Source organism: Lepisosteus oculatus, chromosome 5 (assembly GCF_040954835.1).
Source record: "Lepisosteus oculatus isolate fLepOcu1 chromosome 5, fLepOcu1.hap2, whole genome shotgun sequence".
NCBI lineage: Eukaryota > Metazoa > Chordata > Actinopteri > Semionotiformes > Lepisosteidae > Lepisosteus > Lepisosteus oculatus.
The window spans coordinates 57,217,118-57,245,115 of record NC_090700.1 but is presented as its reverse complement, the minus strand read 5'-3'; the positions used below and the strand labels follow the sequence as shown (position 1 = coordinate 57,245,115).

The following is a 27,998-nucleotide window of genomic DNA, read 5'->3' as shown; positions in this document are numbered from 1 at the left end:
AATCAACTGCACAGCTCAAAACATGTTTAGCTTCTGTGTTGTAAAAGTGTTCAATCCTTTACCTTTTTTTAACAAATACACACATTTTCCCAGCACAATTTCAGCACAGAAGTCCTAGCTGCTGTAGCATTCAAATAACAATGCTTCGGTTTTATTTGCTGTCTCTCAAGCACCCTTCTGTGGTCAATGACATCATTTGACAGTTTCTTCCTCATTTCAGTTTAACCAGTGTACCACAAGCAGTGTAGTGTTAGAGGGGTTTTGTCTTTTTTTGTGACCATCTACCTACTAAGGAGTGAGTTTACCTTTCTGCCTCAAGCACAGGGAGTAATAAGAGGGGTTTGGATTTTTCTTTTTGGACTTCAAACTTCACGTTTTGAAATTACTGTGCTGATAGAAGAAGGATTTTCTCCTGACAGGATGACACAGCTGCAATTCAAAGATGCTTTTTGGGTAAGCGATTTCACTTTTGTTCAAGTGTTCAAGCGATTGGGGTTATGTGATAACTTAACAAAGAAGGGCTGAACAAAGAAAATACGCTTCAAAAACAACCATTGGACACAAGTCCAATAAAAAATCATTGATATTTGATGATATTAAATTCTGTTTTATTTTAATAGATTATGTTTTGAAATCTCATGCTTTCTGTGTTCTGTCTGCTCAAATGTTTCATAGGTTTCTTTAAAGTTAATGGTAAATGGTTAAGCATCCAGACTAGGGAGTGACCGTTGCTTTTAAGAACAACGAATCCTGCCTGCATTGTTAACAAATATGTACAATTTGATGAAAAACGTGTTTACAAAAAATTCAAAAACAATTAAGATAATACATAAAATCATATTTTCATTTAAAGTTTCTACAATGCTAAAATACAGCAAATATAACAATATAACCTCAACTCCCCAAAATATACTAGTATACACTCCTGTCCTATTCACTGGATAATACAATTTCAAAGGAGCTTACTGACTTTTAATTACACAATTCCTATTCTCTGAACTCAACGGTATTTGAAATGTTCTGTGTGAAATGTCCTTTAGCCTGCTGCTATGTTACAATACTAATATCTGGAAAGTCAGTACTTCCTCCTAAAACCTTTCTATGGAAGAGGCGGAATTGAACCTGAATGTGGTCTTAACTTTCCCTACTTCTCTGGATGTAAATTTAATGCAAACTCTGTATATGGGGTTAGATTTTCAAGAGTTCCAATGTTAGTAGTGTGGGATGCATATTAATTGGAGATATAAAATAAAAGTATTATTTTACTTTTAGGGCACAAGCTTATATTAACTCCATGGATGGAAAAGAAATGTGAAGGATCACATTCAAAAGATCATGCTCACAAAGCTCTGTCTTTCTCGTTTGAAGGCAATTGTAAAATAATTTTGGTGCCTCTCTTAAAATTGCTTGATTCCCCTCCCAAAAATAGAATAGTAACTACAAGAAAATCCATTCCTGAGTATACAATTGTCTTTTAGTGTGGGTGTGATTTTGATTTGGATTTTGGGTGTAATTATCAAAACCAACCCTCATTAGTTAGTCTAGCGATGAGTCTGATGCAAATGTTTCTTTTGGGCTAAACAGATTAATTGTAGCAGGGAAATGCTGCTTTTATAATGTGTATAAGGCCTTGAACAGCAAGCTAGAGGAGCAAGGGAGTGCTTTAAGGAAATGGTTTTAATACCAGCATTATCAGGGACCCCTTCTATGTACTTGGTCATTATTTGAAGCGGTCTGTGTGCAGTTACTTAGACTCACATTTCCTGTATATGGCGGTTTGGCATTAAGCATGCTGGATTTTTTTTTCTTTCTCTTTGAACTTTCCTTTTAAACCATTGTCAGAGCGTTCATCTAAAAAGCAACAGTCACACTTCTGGGTTCATTTGCATCAGTGCTTTCGTGCAGTACAGCTGCCCCCCGTGTTTCTTTGTGAAATGGAAGTGTGTGGCTGATGCACAAAGAATCCTAAGTGTGAAAAGTAAAAAAAAAAAAACTTTTTTTTTACTTGTATTGGCAATGCAAAGCTTTTTTGATAATAACATTAAAGACTGGACAGGGAGAGTATAGAACTAGTGAGGAGAAGAGCTTTGGGTTTTCATATACTACTGAAAGCTTGTTTAATAATGAAACAGAAATTCTGCTACCTAGTTACTGGAGAGGGACAGATTCACGTCTAGCTTCTGCTTTTTTTAATACACTAAACTATGTCCATAAAAGGATTTTTTTTTGGTTAAAAAAATACTCTAGTCTAGAACAACAAGTGCTTTTCTAAAAGGATACATTTTTAGGGAAAAACTAAAGCAAACACTCCTAATAACCACCAATATGAAACCGTTTTTTTCTGATAGACGGCCTGGTCATTTCAGGGTCTGGGTGGGACATTGCTTCTTTATAGCTCACAACAGCCCCCACCCTGCTGGGAGTGGGCTGGCCTCCTCTCTAAACCCGAATGTGCCAGGCCAGCAGATACAGTACTTCTTGGGTCCTGGGGCAAAGCCCTCACACCATTTTCAACCCCCACCCCTCTGCTGTCCTGTGGGTGGCACTAGGATAATCAAAGAAGAAAGAAAATAATCCTGAAGCTTTGTCATTTGCATCAATCCTTTTTCAAAGCCAAAAGCAGGTCTTAACAGAAGAGGAAATGTGACGAGAGGGGATTCTGTTGTAGTAGAAGTGCGTTAGGTTAAAGCGTTTCAAAACTCAAAACAGTATTCTATAGAGGAACAGTCAGTGTAACATTCTGGTAGGATTAAAGCAATTCTGTCCATCTAAGTGTTACGCCGGGCCCAACAAGGTGTTGAAACAGGCTCGGCAAAAATTAGAGTCAATGAGCCAAGATATGCAGCAATCAAGATAATTTATTCGATAACAGTGCTGAAGAGGACCAACAGAGCTGAGACTGAGGAAACAGCTTAGGCAGTAGCTGCACAGATGAATCAGGCAGAGCAGAGACTGAGGACTACTGAGAAATACTGCTGAGAACCTGAAACTGAGACAAACTCAAGACAGAGTTAGTGACTCAATGTCTGAACCCTGAGGAATGAGTCCTCAGGGCTTAAATACTGTGCGAGGTTCCCTAATTGGCCTGATAGGCCCGGCCTGATCTCGTTGAGGAAGGCCCCAGTGAGTCTCCAGCATGTGCGGATTGCGCATTGGCAATTGGTGGAGCTGATGCGGCAGTGCTGGAGCTCGTTGGGGCATAACACTAAGTATTTACGTTTACATTTGGATAATGCTTATCTGCAAAGCCACAATTAATATGCATGGAAATTATGTTATATTATAATTATATGTAGAAGAACAGCAAGACACACCAGGGTTATACTAATGGTATACAAAAAGCACCATCAATTGCACTGTATTACATTTTTGAATTATCAGCTTATTTCTGAAAGTACGAGTGAAACAGTCCTCAGATGCATAAATAGAACTGATAAAGAGAGCAAACATTTCTGTCTCCATCACAACACGCCAGAACAAGGCATGGTTTGCAGGAGTTTTTTTTGCCAAAATTGCTGTAGGCAGGCACACAAAAAGTATTTAATTGCTGTTTAACAATTTAAGTGTAAGTGAAAGGTATAAAAAAGAAAACTGTATTTTCAAGGAGGCAAATGGCCTGAAAACGTAACTATTAGGCTTGATTGTTAATTAGTTATTTTTACCATGTCTGACTGGCCTGGTCTTGCACGCATGCATATGAGGAAGTTAATCTTTAAGTGAAAAAACAAATTAAAAAAAAAAAGAGTTCCTTCTCCATGTCCAGTAATATCACTGAGCAGATTGCACAACACAACTTCGGGAGAAGGTATGTTCCTAAATTCTTGTCATCCGGATATTGTATGTTGTGCAGAATACTGGAGATGCGAAAATAAAATAATCCTGTCAGAGATTGGTATAGGACAAGTCAGCAAATTAGGAAGTAATTAAGATAGCACCTGAACTAACCTTTTCTCAGTTCTTTTCTGGTTCTCTGTGTGTTTTCAGCGCTTGTGGTTCTTCGTTATTGTGATTTTCTTCCACTTCTTAGAGTGGACGTTTTGACCAGTAATGCCAGCACCTGTTGTTTTTGCTTTGCATTTTATTTGCCTGACTGCCATTAGAAACAGAGCCCAAAGCAAGGTTCTGGCTCTGTATATGACAACACTTTTAGAGTTCTTTCCTGTTTTGGGGTAAGACTGTACTGTCACGATGTGCTTCTGCTGCAGGGCCAAGATTTCACCAATAACTCCGGTTATGAGGCTCTGCTACAAAGGCTGTATGATGGCCGGCGAATGTGCAAGGACATGGAAGATCTTCTGAAGATGAGGTAAGCACTGCCTGTGGACTTCTTGATATTTGCCCTTTTAGTGGATGGGAAAAGCAAGTGGCGTTGAGCATTGAGTGTGTCGTGAACATCACTGAACAGCTGGATGAGACTCTGGGATCACATAGCTCCTAGCAACCAATATCGAGGCAGAAGGATGGCCTTCCCTCATTTCTAATCTTTCTTATGTACACCTTGACATCTCAACTACTCTGGTTACATTAGTCTTCCCCGAAGTGTGGAGAACAGGGAGGTTCAGTTGCATACTGTGGAAGACACCAATTGCGAAACTGGTGCTTGGACCAGAGTCTAAACTAAACATTTCCTTAAGTAGCAGGTCACTGGAATGCAAGAACATCAAGTATGAGTAACTGTCACAGTGAGCTAGTCAGGTGGATAATTATTTTTGTCTGTTTAACAGTATGCTGGCTACTGCACGTGCAATGCCTCTCATTGTATGAAACAACTTTTTAAATGAATATTGTTATGAAAATGGTTGAAATCAGCAATTGACCGTGCGGTTAACTCATTAAGTAAAATAAATATTGATAACCCCCAGCTTGTAAGTGATTTCTCCAGAATATACCCAAAGTAGTTGGTATAATTAGAGGCACGTGAATCTTTTATTTTTTGGCACAGCTGTGGTGAAAATAGTAATAATTCAGATGCACTTGGTTAAACAAATGTTTATTAACAATGACAAGAAAAACACTACACTACAAACAACAAAACATAAAACACACAAGTTATACGTTTACAGAATGTACAAACAAGGTGTTCCAGAAGCCTAACATTCTGATCACCCAGGAAAAAAAAACCCAGACTGCTACTATGTATTAAACTCTTAAATAATGCCTACAGAGGCCAGATAAGAAGCTACCTTTTAAATAAATGCAATACAACCTGCAGTTAAATCTCTCTCTCTGCATACCACAAAATAAATGGGAGCCTATCTCCCTATTCCGAAAATGTACCCCAAGCAGGAAAGACATTTCTGAGGTGTGTTTTACCCAGGAAACACAAGTTCCCTAAAAACACAGAATAGCAGGCTCTCTCTACCAAGGTTCAAATACTTAGCTCCAGCCAGATTTTGTCTGGATTATGATAATAATAAACTTTATTTTATATAGTCCTTTAAAGGTGGCTTCTCAAAAAACTTTACAGGATGACAACAACAATAAATAAGAAGAATACACAAGATGAAACACAATTACAATTTATAGAGGAGACAGTGGATGGTGGTACTAAGAAGAGCAGAGAGTTCCAGAGCTTGGGGGCATAACAGGAGAAGGCCCTGTCACCCATCCAATGTAGATGGGCTGGCAGAATTAGAGGAGCGAAGGTTGCGAGGTGGGGAGTAGGGCAATAATAGTTCAGACAGGTACTGAGGTGCCAAGCCATGCAGAGCCCTATAGGTGAGCATGAGGATTTTGAAGTCTACACGGAATTTGACTGGAAGCCAGTGCAAGGACTCCAGGATAGGAGTAATGTGAACACTTGCACTAGACCTGGTCAGGATTCTGGCTGCTGAATTTTGGACATACTGCAGTTTGTTCAGAGTAGATTAAGATACCCCATCTTTTCATCCACAGTTAGTGATGGCATAGGGCATAGTCTAGTGATATTTCTGAGGTGAAAAAAATATGTTTTGACAGTATGCTGCACACGTGGGCATAATGAAGTAGGGGCTCTCACCTGGCACAAGCTTCAAGTTCCATCTCGTCCTCACACCTCTCTTGTGATCTGGCCTTCCTTCTCTCCTCACTCCTCATCCTCTGCTTCCCTCCTTTTTCTTTCTCTTCTGTGGTCTGAAAGTGATCTTATATGGAGTTTTTCTCAACTGCTCTTTGATAATCATTAACCCACAACTTAATTAACTAGGTACAGTAAGGCAAACTTTACAGTTATTTTTTTTTACACCCCACATCTCCGCAAACAGCCAGGTGTCACACACGTCCTAGTCACCTAGAGCTGTAACAGTATTTTGTATACTATTTATATACAATTTCAGCCTTCATCTGTTTTCACAAGGAAGTCCAAGAATAAAAATGAATACCAATTCATTTCAGGCAACCACAGCCCTCAGCAAGGTTCTACCTTGGGGAAAAAAAAGTGCACAACATCTAATAGGACAAACCAGATTAGAGAGCCCAGAGCTTGGTCATGTCACGATGCAGTTCTTTCCCTATGCAGACGACGCGATCCGGAATTGTGAAGATACGCTAGGGAGAAAGTCATGCAGGAAAGGGTCTGGATACAGGGGGCGTGTCCGAGGTGAGCAGGCTTCCTGGGGAAGCGAGTCCGGGCAAACAAACAAAGCCAAAGTCCAAAAGGGGAATCCACACGGAAGAATAGAGTCCAAGGCCAAGAGATCCATCCAAGGGTTAAAAGCACGAGCTGGGTCAGGACCGGCGGGGCAGGGAATCGGGAACAGAAGGTTAAAACCATAACAGAGCCAGAGGCAGCAGGACCCCGGGCCCTCATGATGCGGAGTTCAATGAGGAACCAGGAGTGAAGTCCGCGTCTGGCTTTTAAGGGGGAGCGGGAATAGGGAACAGGTGCAGACAATGGGAGAAAACAAGGAAGGGCTGGAGCGCCCTTAAGAGGAGGGGTTAGCGATCGTGACCGGTCACACTCAAATCCATTGACCCCCTCTCGTACCACAGATTGAGTGTGCGTCAATGCTATGTGAAGGTCCAGTCTTCTGAGCTCTGAGAGTGAATACCAAAATGCTTTTTCTGGGCCTGTGTTCCCTATGGATCAGCTGACACTGTTTCAAATCCTGAATGTAACACAGTATCCACAGTTTTCAGCCCAAGACGAATACTTGCAAAACACCAAAATCATATTCTGTCCTTTAGGTTTTTTTAATACAACTGATAACATTTTCGAAAAATCTTTTTCGACTGGACAGGCAGAGAAGCAGAAAAGCTTTGTCTATAGTAAATCAAGACAATCTACTTCCTGTTAATCCCATAATAAATACAATAGGCCTGTACTGGGCTCTTGTGCAGATGGTTTTGGTTCTGTGAATGTGACTTGATTGGACCCTCTTTCCCTTTCCTCATACAGGGCTCAGGCAGAGGAGAAGTATGGGAAGGAGATGGTCACGATAGCCCGCAAGGCTGGGGGACAAACTGAAATAAAGTAAGCTGTTGTCTTTTTTTTTGCTGTGGTTCAAAAAGTGAAAGTGTTTAAGAAGAATTTACCTTTCTGTTGAGGAAAACCCAGAATAGCAAACTCATTGCTTATCATTATTATTATTTTTGTTACAACTTGGGTAGGAGCCTATGATGGCACCACAGCCTCATCTTTGCCGTGAAGAAGAATTAGTGATTTTACTCATTTACTCAACAGGGCTGGGCCTGTTGCTCTCAGAGTGTGGGCTATTTTTTAAATAATGGTGACTTCCCACCCTTCAAAAGGAAATTTAAATGACTCTAGGTTTGTATTGACCTGTACAAAAACACTGTAGCACAACACTTTCCTTTATTAATTACTGTTGTTGTTCATTAATACATTTTCTTAGCAGAGATAAGCTCACTTTATTGGCCATATACAATTTCTTGCATTAGGAATTCGTCTTTTCACATACCCTAGCTTGCTCTCCATGAGACACACAGGCAGGAAGAGAAGCTTGGGCTCAGAGTGCAGGGTCAGCCATTTATACAGTGTCCCTGGAGCAGTTGGGGTTAAAGGATTTGCTCAGGGGCCCAATAGACTAGGATTCCTCTATGTTGTCATACAAATGACAAAGTTCAGGTGTCTGTGAAGCAGAAGTCCCTTTATTCATATGCATATGGAAGCCCGGCTTGCAGCCACCAGACTTAAAAAATAAGTAGCTAAAGATAGTCCTTTACACCTTAAAACAAAGATGACACATTCTAAACAACTGATAAGACGGCGACACATGCCAATTAATTATATCTAAGTTGCAGACTGGACAACAGTGAGTTCTTTTCATGTTCTGGGCGTACAGCCATCTTATCAAATACATGCCCCTTATCTTACTGACCAAGGACAGGCAGCATCTTTATATATTTGAGCGCAGAGCCAACTTCAAGACGCTAGACTGCATACTGTAGTTTGCAAAAATACAAACACAAGAAATTGTATTATTATCTCAGATCCCAGGTGCTTCTCTAATCTCTTCCTCTACCAGCCACAGGATTTGAACCGGCAACCTTCCAGCTACAGGCACAGATCCTGAGCCACAGTGCCACCACTCCACCTCTAAGCTCACAATGTGACCTGTATTTGTCGTTGTCCAATAGGTACTGTATGTAACACTTAGTTCTAGTCAATGGCATAGTAATGCCAGCACAAGCGGGAAGAGCTTGACTCAGGCAGTAAGATCCAGACCAGTGTGGAGGCAGAGAACACCAGGCAGCAGAGGAAGCAGTGTGTGTGTGTGGACAGAGAACAAGAGAAACACCGAGCAAACCCCACTAGCAGCCAGAGAGTGGAACACTCCGGAGAGAGTTCTTCACAACACAGTTACTGTGCATCTGCCTTTATCTCCTGAGCAAGTATTGCTCTTGTCTTCCTTTTGTCCAGGTTGTGGAGGACAAAAGAGTATAAACATGTTAAAAGAGTTTTCCTGTTTATATGGTGAAAGGTTCCTGCTGTTTTGTGGAGTGTGAAGGCGGGGCTGATATAACTCCACCCAGGCTTCCCGCCTCATCACACAAGTTTCTCCCGAGCAGCACTGGGCCTTGCCAAGCTGGACCCGCTCTGCTATAACTGTGTGCTGGGGTTGGCTGTGAATCAAGAAGAATCTGAGGAAGGAGGAATGGCAGGAGGGCTCCAAGGACAAAGAGTCAACTGACTAGAGCAGTGGAAGGATTGATAAGAACTCTGCTGTTTCATGCAGCTGCCACTAGACAGCGAGGACAGGAAGAAACACCAGGGAGTGTCAGTGATGGGCTCCTGGGTGCTCGTTATCTGTTCTTCCTCTTGAAACCTTAACTGCCTTTTTCTCTCGTGCTTGTTCTGAGCGCTGGAGGGCATACGAAATGGAAACTTGCTGATGTATACAAGGAGTGCTAGCACGGAGGGCAGTGTGAGCGAAAGAGAAAGGATGCACATGGGGAAGTAAAACAAGGCAATGCCATCTTTCACTCTTTTCAAAAATAAAAGTAGCCTGAATGGGAAAAAAAAACAAATGATATACAGAAATGCTGTAAATTGAGCAACATGCATACAAATAGGTACAGTCTATCACGACTATGAAATCACTGAGGGATTTATTTTTAAGACAAACCCGATTTTGCACTGCATGCCACTGAATGATGTTATTATACCATCGATCCATTTTCCAAGCCCCTTTATCCAGTACAGGGCCACGGGTTATTAGTCTATTATAGATACATATTTGTCCATTCATGTGGCATTTGCATGCTTGGATCACATTTCTTTCCTACTGTCTCTGCATGTTACCAGCTAAAGATGTAGATTTGCTTTGCTTTCTGAACAATGGGAGTTGCCAGGTTTAGCACCAACGTAGCACCAGCAAAAATTCTATGAGAATATTATCTGAAGAATTACTTATTTCCCTACATTCCAATGTCAGACAGTATACATCTGAGCTCATTCCTGATCAGTCTACTAGAAGCAACCTTCACTTCACCTTTTTTTTAACTCCACTACATTGGGGATGGGACCTTAACTCTCCGGTCATAAATTATGCATCTAAGTTAGAAGGTCGGTAACTGTTCTGCTTCCACCACTGAACTTTCTATCACAGATCCACCTGCTGTCAAAAGCAAAAAGGATCAAATCAGCTGATCCTATTCCATATCCGATCGCTTTTTGGGAAAGTGCATCACATAAATTCACATTCAGCTCGCTTGTTTCAACCAGCGACAGAGAGAGAGCAAGTACATATATTTAAATGTGCAAATGTATGACAAATACAGCATCATGCATTTGCACTGTGCACTTGTATTAGATTTTAAATCATTTGTTCCATACGGAGGCTGTCAGCTATCCTAGCAGATATAAATAGGGAGCAAACTGTCTTAAGTCAGGAGTAAGAAAGACAGTGGTGCTCGTCCTGTTGGACTCATGTAGACTGCAACAATGACTCAGATAACTCACAGCCCCAGTGGAAAATTGTCTGTTAAGCAGGAAGGAAGAGAGGTACAGGTTTCTCTTGGTTAGCCAACGCCAAATGCACAATCTTTAAATAAGCTACACATTAAAATATGGGCAGTGCAGACTGCCCATGCTTGGTGTTTAGGTGTTACAATTAATTTCATGTAGCTGAGACTCCCACAACATCATGTTTACTCCCCATATCATGATATGATATTTTTCAAACCTCAGCTTCACGTTTTTCCTCCATTCTGTGTCCAGCACTAGACATTAATCTTTTCTCTTACTCATTCTTTTTGAAAAATCACATACAGCTAAGAGCAGTCTTTTGTATACATTTTAATGCTTGACTTATGAACATATTGCAAAACACCCATCTGAAACAATTTTCCAAGCCTTTTTTTAAATGGTTGTCTGCCGTATCGTCTTACTTCTTATACTGACTGTCAGATTAGAGTATGACCTTAAACTTGTTAGTTTTTGTGACAGAAGTAAAGATTTTAAACTTATATTCCTATAATTACTAAAACCAATGTTAGCTCACTTTATTGCCTTGTTCTTGTTTTGCCAGCACTTTGAAAGCATCCTTTGACAAACTTAAAAGAGGTAAGCCGGAAATCAACTTTTGATTATTGTTTGTTCTTTGCTGCGTTTAATTTTTTCTCACTTTTGTGGTTGATCATAGAGCTCCGAGACTCTAATGTTGTTGCCCTCCATTAGTGCGTGCAGCACGAGATCATTGTGAAATATTCTTCCAGAAATCGAGAATATCGGGAATCTGCACATCCAGCTGGCTGGAATGTTGAAGGAAGAAGTGAAAAGAATGGAGCAGTTCAGAGAGAGGCAGAAAGAGCAAAGAAAGAAGGTGAGCAATCCTGTGTCTTTCCACATTCCCAGTACATCTGGGCACAGTAAGGAAGACAGGTCTTAGGAACATTTTGATGCACACTGAGACACAATATTTTTGGACTACAGTTGTTGTTTTTTGTTCCTGTCAATTTTGTTACTTTTTTCCTAATATCAATTAAGTCCACATCTAATCCCAAAACGAAGTTAACATGAATTATTAATGATGTTATTGTTATGTAATTTTTCATCCCTCCTGTATTTCCTGGCCGTACATTCACTAAGCTTAAACCTCAGTTGCTAATATGTTTCCAACTCTAGCATTTGGCATTGAATGCACAGGCATATTAACAAATAAAGCCAAAATTGATTGAGTTTTGACTGTGTTATGCACTGTGAGTACTGTTCAAACAGATCAATTAAAAAAAAATACTTTACAAAATATGATTTTCTGGAGTTATTATTATAACTAAAATATATAATATTACTATATTGTCCAAAAATTAACCCCAGTCCCTCTCTCTGTATTTGCAGTGAACGATATGAAAACTGATGAATGTGTAACAGTTACCCAAATTAATATTATTGGCATGACATATATTACATTGTAACTGATGCACTGGAAAAGCAGCATAATGTCAAGAAGGTTTTAGAATAAACTATCAGACTCAGGCCTGTTTTCAGCAATGTGTTGATGAGCACGCCTGGGTGGCAATATACAGTAAATTTGTCAGTGCTGAAGAGCTGTGGGAGTGATCTCTTTTGTGGTGGCATTCACAGCTTGCCTAGCTGGTGGGTGTAGAGTCGTGAAGGGTTGTATAGTCATAATTGTTGGATTGCAAATATAGCTAATTCATCATCTCCATATGTTCTGTCTTGTCAACTGAAACATTTGTCAGTTGAGAAAGGTGCTATATGTTTTGTGCCAATTCCTTCATAAATAAGACGAGTTAAAATAGAGAATTTAACAAGGACATGTATACTTCACTGGAGGGATACAATATATCACTGGAGAGAGGAAACCTAACACAAAAACACTTTTAACTCTGGAAATGAATATCATTAGTGCAAATTCCTCTGGAGCAGAGTTCAGAAATCAGAGGAAGATGAAATGGTACATAACAGTAACAGCAAGTGAATGTATTTGATTAAAAAATGTTTACTTCAGAATCTGAAGTCAGGAATGGAAACCTGTTTTCCATTGTATCGTTTTCTGTCGATTTTATTTCTTTCTCTTCTGTTGCAGTTTGAAGGTATTATGGAAAAAATCCAGAAGAGTAAAGTGTCCATGTACAAGAAAACCATTGAGGTAAGCTGTTCTGGGTAAGAAAGGGACTTTTATGTTAAAAATATACTGTATTCCGTATATTGAGTAATGCAATGAGTAATAGCTATTCTTACCATATCAGTTGCTCATGGTCATAGTTCCCACTGAATTAATCTTCTTGACTATTTACAGCGAAGGATTGGCTATGGGTCCTGTCAGAACTCAATTCACTTTGCAGTACATGGGAGAGCTTCATTGATATGTCTTAGGATTAGTGGAATAACTGTAATTGTTAAAAATTGCAGGCCACAAAAACAGAAAATGCTTTTCACACTCAATCAGTCTCAGGCAGGGCTTGTTGCTCTTAGTCTCGCTCTTTAATGTCTTTAACATATCACAGGAATGCCACAGAAATGTCAGTGGAATCTGAAACAAAAATGTTACCTGTTTGTTTTTTGGTTTCAACCATCCCGGTTCGACAGTTATTTTGAATCTGGACGTGTCCTCAGTAAAAAGAGGCCCTCTCGTGTCCTGAGGGGCATGGCTGTGTGTGTCCATGCTTGTGCATTCCTCTGTGCTGCCATGTCACAGGCTGCAAACCTGACCCACTTGTGAAAACAGCTCCGTGCACCTGCGGGTGCATTACCCATGTGAGGAAAGATGCTGCTAGCTGCAGGGTAAATTTCCTGCAGCGTCTGTTTAAAATGGGAGGTATTAAAAACATTGTGGCCACTATCACTGGACATACTTTACGGGAAGATCTAACAGGTCTTTGAAATAATGATAAGTTTGCATGAAAAAAGATTTCAGCGTTTGTGTCCCAGGAAGCTGTCACTCTGCCAGATGCCTTGTTTTTTTGGGTGAGACAGTAGGAAGCTGTTCTACAGGATCTGCAATCCGGGTTCGATCCCCAGCCCTGAGCACTAAAATATGACTAATTCTCCAGGTCTTACTGACAGTTTGGTGCTTTCTCCAGTGAGAAGTAACAACCCAGGTACTTCATGAACACACTTATCAATGTTGTTCATTTGCCCTTATTGATATATTAATATTTGAAAATACAAAAAATAGACAGAAATTCTGCAGGGTTACCAGAGGAAAAGGTAAATATGGGATCTCAGCTGTGTGACGTTGATGTGGCTTCCTAAAATCAGATATGTTTTAGAATCATGTACTGTGTTACATATAGGTTACAAAACAAGAAAATGATTCTTTTTAATAGGATATGATTAAGGCCTGTGTTTTTTTTTCACTTGGATTTCACCCGCAATGTAAAAGAGGAACCACAGTCTGTAGCGCTGTTCAGTTACACAAAGTAAACCTAAAATTGAAAGATGATACAGTTGCTGAAGTGAAACACAGCCAGGCATTTTCACTGAGTCAGAGCGGAAAACGTGCCTCCCTGTTTAAGGAAGAAACCCAGGAGAGAAGCTGAGAGTGTGCGTGCCTGAGCCACAGTGAAGAGTGCACTGCTTCTTCATGCAGGAACATGGAGCATCGGCAGAGCTTTTCATGGCTCTCGCCTGATGTGTGCCTAATACAGCGAAAAGCTCTACTGTACCTGGAGGAAGGCAGGAGAGCACAAGGCTGTCAACCTAAAAGAAAAAATAAGGACAGCTTCACCATAATAATACATTTCTGAGCAACCCACAGAACTGGCATTTTACTGGGGCCAAGAAGAAAGGTGACACTGTCTGTGGATGATGTAAGCATGCTGAACTCTCCTTGATTCAGGGTTTCTTAGTGTATTTAGACTACAATGAATCAAAGCTTCCAAACCATTAACACCAATAAATGTTGCAATAACCAGCACTGGGTTATCATCAGATAAGAACTAACTTAATGCCCTTAAAGATGGCAGCCAATGGTCAATGTGAATAGCCAATACTGAAGCCGGAAATATTAATCTGGGTCAATATTTTTCCATATTTACCTCCACTTATTATGCAGAGGTTGTGCACAATAAGAACTTGTATGCAATGTGCAAGAGGAAAGTTTTGTTATTTAATAATTTAAACCTCCTTTTTTGTCTCAAGTCTTAACTGTTAAATGGTTATAGGTCACACACACAAACATAATCCCAAGTGTTGCTTAGGAAAATGTAGGGATTTTAATTTGGGGGGGATTTTGTTTTTCCGTTTTAATTTAACAGAATTATTTTAGCTTACTGATCAACAATACGAAAATAAAGTTGAGATAATAAGTAAGTCATCAATATTTGCTTCAAATCCCAGCTGAGATCCAGCACAGCAATCTTCTGTATAGCATCTTCTGCAAGGACAGTTTTTCTCCATGTAAAAGAATAAGTAACAATAATAAGGAATAATAACAAAATAATAACAAAAATAAAAGGTGATTTTTGACCTATCCTTGTTTCTTGCTCCTTCCGGTGGCAAATGGATTATTAAAATCTATCTGGAAAACTACCTTCTGGTTTAAGAAATCAGCAAAATGATGACACATTTGGTTTGCATAGGTTCATGCAGATGGTGTTTATAATTAACGATGCCACATATTTAGAATTTGCTACATTCTCCCCTCACCCTCTGTGCAAAAGAAAGCGCCCTCTGTTCCACCTCAGTTCCCTCCTGACTCGCTTTTGCAAGTTGCAGTGGTTTGTGTGCACTGAAACCGGACGTGTTGCGTGGCTACAATATTAAGGGGTTTGTAGCTCCGCTTCCATAATTAAATGAGAGCAAGTTACTCTCGGGATCAGAAGTTATGCTGTACAAGTGTGCACATTTTATTTTCATGCTGCCCACTCTCCAGTTTCACACACTGCTAAATCTGCAATATGCTTCTACATCTGATCTTGCAGCAGTTTCCTGTGAGCTAACAGTTGTGATCAAGAGCTGACTGATTTACATATTTTCTTTTTTAGTTTTTAAATTAGCATGTTAAGACATCAAAGACAATCTAGTCATGTTCTCAATCTATTATCTATTTTTTTAATTGTTTGAGAAGTTATTTAGTCCTCTTGGGCTAAATGTAGTAGATGCACACAACCCATTGGAGTGGTAGAGATTTCAACATTGTAGCTAGCCTGTATCGTTTCCTGTAGGATTGTATTGCTAATTGTAATTTAAACTGCAGCACATAAATGTTGATAAAGTCCACAGGTGAAAGCCTCAGAAAATATCTCCTGAAGACATATGTCCTAGGTTTAGCAAGCAACACATGCTTACAACTTACACCCTTTTCCGTGAGACAGTATACTAAACTGATTTTAAGATAAGTGGCATTGTGAGACAATTTTAAGGATACAGACATCTCCCTCTTTGCTCCTTGCTGCAAAATTTTAAGAATGGTCCTAAAAGCCAAGGATGTTCCACTTTTAGGAATTTTAACCTGCCTGTAGATTAAAGACATTCTCTGCCATGGTACTGTCAAATTCAGTTCTGACGTAAGTTAACTAAGCTCAACAACTAAGCATATATGATAAATATAATGTGTCTTTAGGTTGAAGAAGCAGATTACTGGGACACTATACTGTAAAAAGGCACCATCCTTGGGAGATGAGATGTAAAACTGAGGTCCTGACTCTGTGGCCATTAAAAATCCCAGGGCGTTTCTTGAAAAGAGTAGGGGTGTTACCCCAGCGTCCTGGCCAAATTCCCCATTGGCCCTTACCAATCATGGCCTCCTAATAATCCCCATCTGAATTGGCTTTATTACTCTGCTCTCCTCCCCACTGAGAGCTGATGTGTGGTGAGTGTTCTGGCGCACTATGGCTGCTGTTGCATCATCCAGGTGGGGCTGCACATTGGTGGTGGAGGGGATTCCCCATTACCTGTAAAACGCTTTGAGTGGAGTGTCCAGGAAAGCTCTGTATAAGTGTAAAGAATTGTATTTTTCTTCCACAGTCCAAGAGGATTTATGAACAGAAGTGTAAGGAAGCTGACGAGGCTGAACAAGCTGTTGAACGTGTGAGCAACGCAGCCACAGCTACCCCAAAACAGACAGAAAAGGTAAAGTGCGCCACCTCTGAGCATACGGCAAAGTCAGCTCGCTGGCCTGGTTTCACTGCAGTGAGGGCAAACCGTTACACTTCTATTATAATCTGCTAAGTGCAGTTTTAAATGAAACTATTTTTGTTCTGAACCATGTTGAAGAGGTTATGCACGGATGTCTCCCCTGTTGTAAAATGTTGTGCCTTTAACTGAAAAAGTATTTATTGTATTCTAAAATCGAATCTAATCAGAGCTGGACAGTGCAGACTACAGGGCTATAATGTGTGTATAGGGAAAAGCTTCTTGGGGCTCATAAACACAAGCCGTCTCAGGAATTAAACCTTAAGTTCAAAACTAATTTGTCTTCCTTTTTGTGCGGCGCTCTGTTGTGAGAAGGGACGATAGGTGCTTCACTCTCCGGCCGGAACCCTCTGCCTCAGTCTGGTCCTGACTGCGAAGCTGCTCCTAGGAATAACGGTTCCTGTTTTCTCTGTCTGTCCAGGTGCAGAACAAGGCAAAGCAATGCAGGGAAGCGGCAAACGAGGCCGGTATGTGGTTTTCTGACTCTCAGAAATGCATGCTTTCTGTTCCCCTCCATGATCCTGCGCACATGGTTGCATGGCTGTGTGTGATCCTCATCATGTGTTCCCCCTATCTGCGCTCGGCGTGTTCGAACCAGGCTGTTCCCATGAATGGCATTGCCATGGTGCACTCTGCTCTTGTCAGATCTCAGAAGCTTGTTGAATCTTCGGAAAGACAGGATGCCATGTTCCTCGTTATCTCCTGAGTTATCTCCCCTTGTCTTCCAGTTAGGCTAATACTGTATGTATTTGAAAAGCACACACTCTGACGAGGAGCACTCTGTATGGTACAGAGTAAACAGTAATCAGCCCTTCCAAAACATGCCAGATGTTCACAATAAGACACTACTTGAAGAGTAAAGGAGGAGTCGAGAGACAGTCCATTCCAGGTGGAAAAAAACAACTCGTATTCTTCAGTACCTTTTCTGTTTGCAAAGTAGCAGAATGGCAGATAAGCAGGTCTAAGCCAAAACAACATCAAGGCACCCACAGTGCAACAGCACAAAGCACAGAATTGAAACACTATCAAAGGAAATTCACATGTGTCTTCTTTGCACTCCATCAAATTTGCACTCTGGAAGCACTCTGAAAATGCTTCCAGAGCACTAACTGAAGCACTTAATCACCATGATTTCCTGTCCTTTCACAATATACTGTACTGTATATCTGGAGATCAGAACCAATGTGTTCTTGGTGTAACAACTTAACTGTTAAGACTGTATGGGCTGTGTTAGATAACAGACAGATACATAGCTCAAGCAGAAGTCACTTTTATTCAAACTAAATCTATCAGAAGATAGTGTTGAAAGCTGGGAGGGGATTTCCAGTCAGCCCTTTACTATTTTAGCTTGAAATTTGTTGTTCACTTTCTGACAGCCATATCTATTAATAATTCTGTCAAGTGGGTCTCGTGGTGCCTCTCACAGTTTTACGTACATAAGCACAAACACATATATTTATATATCTGGTTTCCATGACGCTAAATAGCAATAGGTTTATCAAGAAAATATTTGCTTCCTATGTTGGGAGTCAAGCAAGTACCCTTAGTTAACATCTTTATGTCTCCACTTAGGTATCTGGTATTTTATGTTGGAAATGCATACATTATTATAGCGAAATGATGATTTAGATAATGATTTATAATGATTTTTGATGACTAAAATCTGGTTTAACCGGCAGTGATTTCCTGGTTAGAGGATGTTAAAGGCAAATGTGTTTAGAATTATGCAACAGATGTTGACAGTTGGCCTCCTGTCACTGTACACTACTGCTGTCAGTTAACTAGAATCTGAATGGAGCTGAAGATTTTCTTTCTGTCCTCTTGTTATTAACAGCTTTCACTATGGCAGTGCAGCAAAGGTCGAAACCTGATAAAATTACCACAGGGCTGTTTGCTTGCATGCATACCACACCTAATTGAGCCCCTGCAGCCACCCCCCAGTACGCAAATAACAACTGGCTCATTTGCCTTCACAGTTTGTGGCTTTGTGCAGAGTCGATGTCTAATATGGGATGTCTGCTTTGACAGAGAAGCAGTACATGTCTAATGTGGAGCAGCTGGACAAGATTCGTCAGGACTGGGAGAGCTCTCACATGAGCACCTGTGAGGTAATTCTGCCCACGAATGCCTTGAATTTACAGCATTTAGGCACCCTCCTCCTGTCCCTCTCTTTGAGGAAAGCCAGCTTATTAGAAAGCTGTGAAATAGCTTTAATTTGCACAGTATTGCAACTTCTTGTTTCAGATTCTTTTGCAGTCTTTTAAAGAATAAAATATGCTGAAAAAGCTGCCCACTGTAAATACGAATGCCTTACATTACAGCATAAAATTACATGTCAGAGAGAAAAAGACATTCTGGATAAATCTTGCAAGGTGCACAGATATCTTCCTAGTAGTATTTTGCGCACTTATGTGTAGTGTTAAGGCTGGCATGTGGTGCAGCTGGTGGCGTTACTGCCTCACTGTCCTGAAGGCTCTGGGATCAATTTTGCACATGGGGTACTGTCTGCATGGAGTCTATATGTTCTCCCCAGGGTCATGGAGGTTTCCTCAAAATGCTTTGGCTTCCCTGCACAGTCCAAAAACAGACAGGTTAATTGACTTCTAGGAACACTGACCCTGACGTGACTGTGTTTGTGTCTGTCAGTTCCCTATGATGGACTGTAATTTGGCATCCCATCCAGGCAGGTACCCTGCCTTGCGCCCTTTGCTCAGTGGGATAGGCTCCGGCTCACCCACGGTCCTGAATGGGATGGCCGTGCCGTGCCGCCTCTTATCACTGTCATTTAAAAATGGGAAACCTCATTGAAGGTATCTTGAGAGGCATTAAAGACACAGCAAGATATTGGCTCCAAAATGCACTTGTTATGGTTTAATACCTGTCATCAGTGTACATTGGTCCGTATAATGTCTATGAATTCAGACTTGGTTACACAGCTAAAGTATCGACACCTCTTATCACGCACCTACGCTTTCAAAACCTAATTTGGTTTGGTGCTCTAGTACAATGTTGCAAGATTTTCTGGGTGAAGATTTCACACCTAAAGCACTGAAAAGTCCGCAGACTAGAAACAGAGCTCTTACTTGCTTCATCTGAACAGAATTGTTGTTCGGCTGGCTGTTCAAGGTGAAGACAGGCCGAAAAAAGTCAGTGGGATGCTGCTGTTTGAGAGCAGTTAAAAAGGTCAATACACTGCAGACTGGATATCTACAGAGCACTAAAAAGAATTGTTTGTGTGTTGAGGCGGGTAAACATTAACTTTATATTTCCCTTAAAAAAGCAGTACCTTTTTTATCTTTCCTGTCACAGAAAGTGTTTCAAATTTCAATTTCAAATCAAAAAGAGGGCCTTCCTGGTCAGCCTGCATGTGCCAGGAGGACAGTGTATTTGCCTAGTTGTCCCCCCACTCAAACCCTTTTTCCTCGATTGGCGTAGCTTTGCAGAAAATCCTTTCCAAACGAGAGGAGCCAGACTGACATTTATGGCCATCACTGGAAGCATCTCAAGTCACAACACACAGAGACCTGTTTTTGATAGTGTGGTGCCCGCAAACATTTTAAGATCATTTTCGTTGGAGTCAACAACAATATTTTTTTCTGATGGTCATTTTAAACAAAGCCTTGTTTTCCTGTTATATTTATGTGCTTGAAATCACATTACTGCTTTAATTTTGTTGTTAGCTTTGGTATACATGTTTTGGGAGACTTTTGAAGAGCATAAATATATAAATAACCCTCTGTAAGACATCTTGCAAAAAAATGTAAACATCCTCAAAATCCCCAGTGAATAGTGACTAATACATCTGCTTTGTTCGTGGAACATTTAAACATTTTCCATTTAATGACATTGACTACACAAACAGTAAAAGTATGCAATCTTTTTGGGTTGGAGGTTCAGAAACATATGGAGATTGTCTTATTAAAACTACAGAAAAAAGCTCTGTGTGTTTATGAAAGATGTAGTCAGTAAGAAATAAAAAAAAATAGTTTTACTGAAGTCCTATTACTAAAGTGTGACTTTCAGTGTTCCACTCAAGCTGAAAACCTTCTTGTTCAGTTCATGTGCACTCAAGTGTGAAGTTTAAAACACCCTGTCCCTTGAAAGAAGACACCTTTGTGGGTATTATATTTGTGGTTCATATTTCTGTTTTAGCCACACAGAAAAGTTTACAACTGAAATATAAAAATCAACAGAAAATATTTCACAAAGATAACATGAAAAGATCTGGTCTGTGAATCTTTCAGAACAACAGACTACAGAATGGCATTGCTGCACATGAATATACACAAAGCTATAATAATCATTTGTAAATTCATTTCTTCAGGTGAAGGATTTCCTCCAAAGAAGGCTCCACATGTAGTGCAGAAATGTAGTGTTTCTTTCCTTTTCTTTGCCTTTTATCATTTAATGAACCTTTACCTGTTCCTTTGCAACCTACACATGCTGAGGCAGCTCCCTACTTGAATACGATTAGTACATTTCATTGCTAAGCCTTCGTGATTGATTAGAACTTCTCCATCACTGCATTAGCAGAAGATAATGTACAGACATACACTAATTACAATAAATACAATTGTCATCCACCTGTGGGTTTTTATGTTTTGAGTGATATCTGATGAATTTGTCTGCTTTCAAAATTTTTGCACGGGTATTTGCTCTGCTCAGACAACCAAATAGCTTACTTTAGATATTATTTGGTTATGTTTGATCATCCGCTTAGATTATGACTATTTTATTGAACCACAAATATCTATACATATTTAAGCAACAGAAATCCTGTATTGTTGCATTCTTAATGTTATTTGCTCTTACGACGTCTACATGTTGGTGCATGGTGCAGAGATAAATATAAAGTCTAATGTATTGTATTTATCATCTTTATAATTTATGATTATAGGGTCAAGGAAATACGACAGCTTTGTAATTTCGTGTACTGTAGATGTTTATATACTGCCCATTCTATTTGATCTGTATAAATCTCTGTATCTCTAAGTCACTGTAAATGCTGTTTCATGTTTGTTTTTAAAAAATGCAATCCCTGTCACAGCTTTTATTTTAGCGGGGTATCAGCAGGACTGACTCGTTTATTCTGTCTGCGTTTCAGGTCTTCCAGCAGCAGGAGAGCGACCGGATCAACATTCTGAGGAACGCAATGTGGGTCCACTGTAACCACTACTCAATGCAGTGCGTAAAGGACGATGAGGTCAGCCTGCTTCAATCTTTATTTAATTTAGTGGACATCACCAAAGCAAACATCAGACCAGAGCTCTCTCGATATAACCTGAGGAGGTTCCACAGTCAGGACAGGAAAAGTGGTCAACACTAACTTAAAACTTTCATTTTGGATGTGCTCAGACAACCTCTCAGAGCCAACTGTTGCTCAGTGCCAAACATTACATTTGCTTGATGGAGTTTTGACTTTTTTGGTTTAATTTCATAGTATTGAATTTCAGCCCATCGGGTTTATAAATCCTGTTTGAAAATGTGCTTATTAAATGCAAAAGATAACATGTGTTGGAACACAGTCAGTTTCAACCCACGGAGGTACAAATAATCATCACAGCTCAGAAAGAACGCATCTGTATCAATATGAGACCCAGCTTTTCAGCCTTGTCACATGTGAGTTTATTTAAGGTTGTGCAGAAATACAGAGTGGTTTTGTGACGCAGCCTGGTGTGATGTTGTAAAAGGTGCAAAAATAAACTAAGCCTCTTGTTCTGCTTCTGGTAGCTACCAGGTAACATTAACAGAAGAAACTGACACCAAACCCATATTAAGACCAGTTTTAAAGACCAGTTTTAAATTCAGTAAAACTTTTACAAAAACAATACAAAAAAATGTTTCAGATTAATTGTATCTAACAAATATTTTTCTTGCTGAATGCACCATACAGTTGCAGGGTAGTTATGTGCCCCAGTCATATGCTGACCTTCTCCTCAGTGTGTTCTCAGACACATTTTTCATGACATTTAAAAACAGAAGGCTCTAAAATCAGACATTTTTCAGCATACAGTAAAATTAATTCTTAAAATGAATACAGTATTTCTAAAATAGTAATAGTACAGTAATGATACTACTACTAATAATAATAATAATTCCTTACACTTATATATCACTTTTCTGGACACTCCACTCAAAGTGCTTTACAGGTAATAGGGGTCCCCTTCATCACCACCAGCGTGCAGCCCCACCTGGATGTTGTGACGACAGCCATAGTGCGCCAGAACGCTCCCCACACACCAGCTCTCAGTGGGGAGGAGAAAAGAGTAATGATGCCAGTTCATAGATTGGAATTATTAGGAGGCCATGATTCATAAAGGCCAATGGGAAATTTGGCCAGGAAGCCGGGGTAACACCCCTACTCTGTTCAAGAAATGTCCTGGAATTTGTAATGACCACAGAGAGTAAGGACCTTGGTTTTTCGTCTCATCCGAAGGATGGCGCCTTTTTTACAGTATAGTGTCCCTATCACTTTACTGGGGCATTAGGACCAACACAGACCACAGTTTGAATGCCCCCTACTGGCCCCACTAACACCTTTTCCAGCAGCAACCTTAGCTTTCCCAGGATGTCTCCTATCCAGGTACTGGCCAGGCTCAAACCTGCTGAGCTATATGCTGGCTGGTAATGATATTCATTAGAAGTCTCCCGTCATAGTACTGATCAGGCCTGAAATCTGATAAGAAGAGGCTACAAGGCAGCATCATTGATGATAAAAAACAATGAATGACTCATTGAACTAATTTAGATATCCTAATGTCTTGCAGGTGACAATATACTTCAGCTTCTTGTTTCCTGTTATTGGGGAGTTATGAATTCCTTAATATAGCACCCTACCCTGACATTTTTTGGAGAATTCTCTCTCTTTGCTTTCTTTCTCTTTTTTAAAAAAATGCCATGAATTTAAAATACATCCTGTCTTGCTTGCAAGTACAAGCTGGGCTTAGTCAGGTCTAATGAGACTCTGCTTGTAGCTTTATGAGGAGGTGAGGAAGACCCTTGAAGCCTGTGACATCGCTACAGACCTGGACTTCTTCATTCAGATGAAAAAGACCGCCTGTAGTCCAGCAGGTACACTTATCATAATTATTACTTTAACAGCAATGAGGCGCAGAAGAAACTATTAGAAATTTTCAGTTTGTTGATCATGTACATCCATACCTACAAGCAATTTAATTGCAAAATGTTTAAATTCCAACATTTTTGTCAGAAAGCTTTGACTGAACAGCTACTTAAAAGTAAACCACCTGATTTACAAATTTGGAGAAAATCATAGGATAACACCTTTAGTTGATTACACTTACAGATACACATGTTGTCTGTTGAAAAAGTCACTATTTTACACAGGTGAATCGTGAAAAAAACACTGAAAAAATGAGTTATAAAGTTGTACCAGTCATTGAAATTGTTTTTGTGAAAGCTGGTTTGATTTTTTTACAACCTTTTCAGCCAAAACTCCTTACATAATCATAGCTATTTCCCTGCCCTTGCCTGAACCCCTGCTGCTTGCATTAAAACAAAATGGCATTATTTTCTTTATAACACAAATGCAGACATTACAGTATTCAGCCAATGTCACCAAGATGTGATAACCTGCCAGGCCCAGAAGGAATCCCACGAAACAATGATTGTACACCATGCACAACAGACGAAGAACACCAGAGACCACACTGGTAGTGGCATGAACGTGATTAATTTCCTTCCTTTTTCCCCAGCTCCTGTTGTGTTCGAGAACTATTATGACAGGGAGCCCTCTGCTGACAGCAATGGCAGTGCGCGCTTTGCAGGAGGAGTGATGAAAAGGTCAGAAGAGCACAACAGTGACGAGTCCTATGATGCTGAAGTTTTCTCAGCTGGAGCAACTTTTGTTTTTAAAAAAAGGAAGGATGGTTTGAACCCATTTGTGGCCCAGTGAAAAACAAGCTTGTTGCCATCTGTGGCTGTGTTTTGGTGAGACAGGAAGCCTGCTGTCCCCACATAGAGGAAGCTCTTGACCAAACAGGAAAAGGAAAAAAAAAAATACAGCGCTTGCTATTATCAAATTTGCCAACTGTGTGGGAGTGGAAAGGAAATGGGTCCCAAATCCTGGTACTGCGTTACACTGCCTTTATTTTCATCAGCAGTGTGGTTTTATTAACGAGCGCGCACATTTTAATGGTTTATTAGCTCCAGCGTACTTGCTGCTCTCCAGCTGACAGCTAACACTGTGGTATAAATCTACACCAGCAAGATTACAATCGCTTTCTGCCTTGAGTCTGGACAGCCTGTCATCACAGCAGAGGGCCTCTGTGTGCAGGAGGAGCGCACAGTAGGACAGGAGTCTAAAACTGGTAATACCTGCCAGGGTACCGTAACTCTCTCAGCAACTCATCTTTCCTCTAATAAGAAGAAGAATTTGATTCAAATAAAAATAAATGTAAAGGTCACTTTACCGTAAGAAGGAAAAACAAGTTTACAAGAGAGGACCTAAGTTAGCACAATTTTAAAACAAGGGTTTAGAATGGAGTAGAAGATACAGGCAGCCCACGTAGTCCTGGCGACATTTTTTGACCTGAACATGTGAAATGCAGATTAAAGCGTCTTGAAGACCTGCCAGTACTCATAAATCGATATGGACCAATCAATCGACAACTCACAAGCAGGTCAAGAAAATATATATATATATGTTGTCTTGTGCTGGGCGTGGGGGTATGTCTGAGGCCGAGGAGAGCCGTAGTCATCATTCCCAACTCAGCCTTTCAACTGCACAAAGCGGGTTTGGTTTGTATTTGACGTTAAAGAGCTCAGCGGATTCACGCCCTTTATCCAGAAAGAAAAGAGAAATGTGAGATTCAAGGACAGAAGAAACATCATACTGTGTTCCATGCTTGCACCTGAATCTCTTCCCAGTAAGCTTCTCTTTGCAGTTTGAATCCATGAGTGTAAAGGGAAAAATACTATGCTATACAGGAATACTCTAATTCCTGTATCTTTCTCAAATTTATTCAGATGACAAATATTGACCCACAAACTGGAAAGTACATGACCTCACATGGAAACACATGGGGGAAAAAAGTATTGAATCCCCTGGCTAAAAACATCAATTCCAACGCAATTTAATTTGAAAGTATTTTTTTTTGCATGGCAACCTTTAAATAAAAAAACCCCACACAAAGACCTTAAGATTTTAATGAAATATAGGTTTCTTCACCGTTTTGAAAGTTCATAATGATAGATGAGCTCATCGCAGATGACCCTCATTCATTGTTCTTCTCTCGTCTAGATTTTCAGACCTATTGCAAGGGAACTGTGGCTCCAGGATGAATGTCAATGAAGTTTCACAGCCTGCAGCGTTGTCAACCGGTTTGTACCATAACTGTTCTTCGGTACCCGACGTACCGCGTGCTGAGCATATAGCAGTGCACTGTGAGGTTGAGTTAAGGCTGACAAGGTCAGCTCGGTTCAGGTTCCTCTGGGGAAGCAACAACAGTCTGTCCCGTGTGCATTTAGTTACAGCTTTCTGTATGGTAGCATTGGACCTGAGGCAAACCTCAGTACTGAGAGCACACGGAATAAAATATGACATCGATATTGTAAAAACTAAGAGACAACGCAACTCGTGCGGAGCAGAAGCTTAATCTTCGGGAAATGTAAGCTGAGCCAACTGACATACTGATAAAAGCACATCATAGGAAATGTGTTCCTCGATGTTTTCTGTTTATAAAACGAATGGGAAACTTATAAATTCCATGATTCAACTGTATAGATCTAAAAAGGAGGGTGTAACACAGAGAGTACCTGCATTGTGTATTAGTTCATCAAAATAGTCAACAACTTACAAGTGTCATTTAATGTTTATGTTTCTAATCACACATTTCACGATCTTAATACTTGGTTATCTTGATGCTTAATACAGCATTTAAGATTCGCCAGGGTGTCTGCATATAAACCACCAGGGGGCACTTGAACTATTGAATTTCTGCACGGTTGGCGTAAAAAAAGGGTGACTTAAGAAGGGGTGTCTATGATGATGTATTGTTTTTTTTTTAAAAAAAAACACCGTTCCGTGTAGCTTCAGAGGTTAGGAGTGACCGTCGTGATTCAGTCTGGAAACTAAAGCTCGTTGTTTTTTGCACGCTAGCGGAGAAGGCAGACGGAGTGTACGCCTCTGTCCCGGGTTGTGAACGCGGAGCTGCCGTCCCGGAGCCCCCGCTGTCCGAGTGCTACACCGTTCTGTACGAATACGTCGCACAGGTGAGGAAGGCGCAGAGGGGTTTCTTTTAATACAAGCTTGGAGCACAAGGTTAAGGTCATCTCTACCCTTTTGGCTTTGTCTACGTTTTTCTTTAATAGTTCTTAACCGTCTGGTAATTAATCTTATACTCATTCAGATCCCAAAAAGTCTTCCCCTTCTCGTGGAAACCTGTAAGTCAGCATTAGTGTTACAGACCCCAGTTAGCACCACTCCAGGACTTAACACTCAGTAGTCCAAGATTAGTGCACATCGGGGTCTGTGAACCTCCGTCTTAAAAGTACAACCTGAAAAGATGAGATTTTTTTTAACTGGTTAGGCTGTAATGAAAGTTTAATAAAGTCATGAGACTAACCCACTGAGGCAAAGCTACTTAATTGGCCCGTATTGCTCAGGTATATATACACAGTATATAGACTGCAGTCCAGTCAGGTAGGTAGCCATGGCCGTACAGACGGTAAAGGCCCTGTAGCACTGACGTCTTGTCACGGCTCTCCTCAGAATCAAGACGAGCTCTCCATATCCGTTGGGGACGTGGTGGTGGTCATCGAGCAGGGCGAAGACGGCTGGTGGACAGTGGAGAGAAATGGGCAGGCTGGCCTGGTCCCTGGATCCTACCTGCAGAAAGCCTGAGGCGGGTGTCACATTTTCAACGAGCTCTGTGCATTGTGTACTAAATCCCAGCTAAAGAGACACAACACTCGGATTATCCAGACCTTCTTAAACAGTCGCCCACTTGAACTGTGACTGAGATGCCCGATTTTTCTACTTGTTTTGTCTCAGAAATCCCTGGCCTCTTGCTGCTAGAGAGAACAAGGCTCGTTACTCGAGAGCCGGGTGACATGCAGATCTGCGGGGTGATTTAGTCGAGCGACATCTGTGACGCTAAAGCACTGAGGAAACGGCCACCACCTCTCACCCGACTTCGTCTTGTCACAGACTTTAATTAGTCATTAGGGTTTTTCTCTTAATTGACTGGTGATGTCCGCTGAAATTGGAGATCTTAATTCCCCTGGTTAGTGAATCCAGCGGGTTGTGTTGAATGTGGGTCACAGAGCGCCTGTGACAGTTTTAGAGGATTTTAACTTTTTCCGTGAGAATGATTTATAATCATGACACAGCAGCCAGAACTCTGTATAAAAGCTGAAGGGAGGCCATGTAAATGTCCCTGGATTACGTGTACTGTTGATATAAAGTTATATTTCAGTGTTTTTGTATCGTAAA

At 40.5% G+C, this 27,998-nt stretch overlaps 1 protein-coding gene across 1 annotated transcript; it reads left to right on the top strand.

The window, feature by feature from the left end:
- pstpip1a (proline-serine-threonine phosphatase interacting protein 1a) lies at positions 1 to 27,998 on the top strand. The gene is made up of 15 exons (XM_006629034.3): positions 1 to 453; positions 4,206 to 4,306; positions 7,376 to 7,450; positions 10,971 to 11,005; positions 11,158 to 11,264; positions 12,492 to 12,554; positions 16,376 to 16,480; positions 16,965 to 17,010; positions 18,572 to 18,651; positions 21,648 to 21,746; positions 23,518 to 23,614; positions 24,259 to 24,346; positions 25,806 to 25,885; positions 26,664 to 26,776; positions 27,276 to 27,998. The coding sequence occupies exons 1-15, from the start codon at positions 421 to 423 to the stop codon at positions 27,405 to 27,407; spliced, it is 1,254 nt and encodes a 417-aa protein (XP_006629097.1). The 5' UTR covers positions 1 to 420; the 3' UTR covers positions 27,408 to 27,998.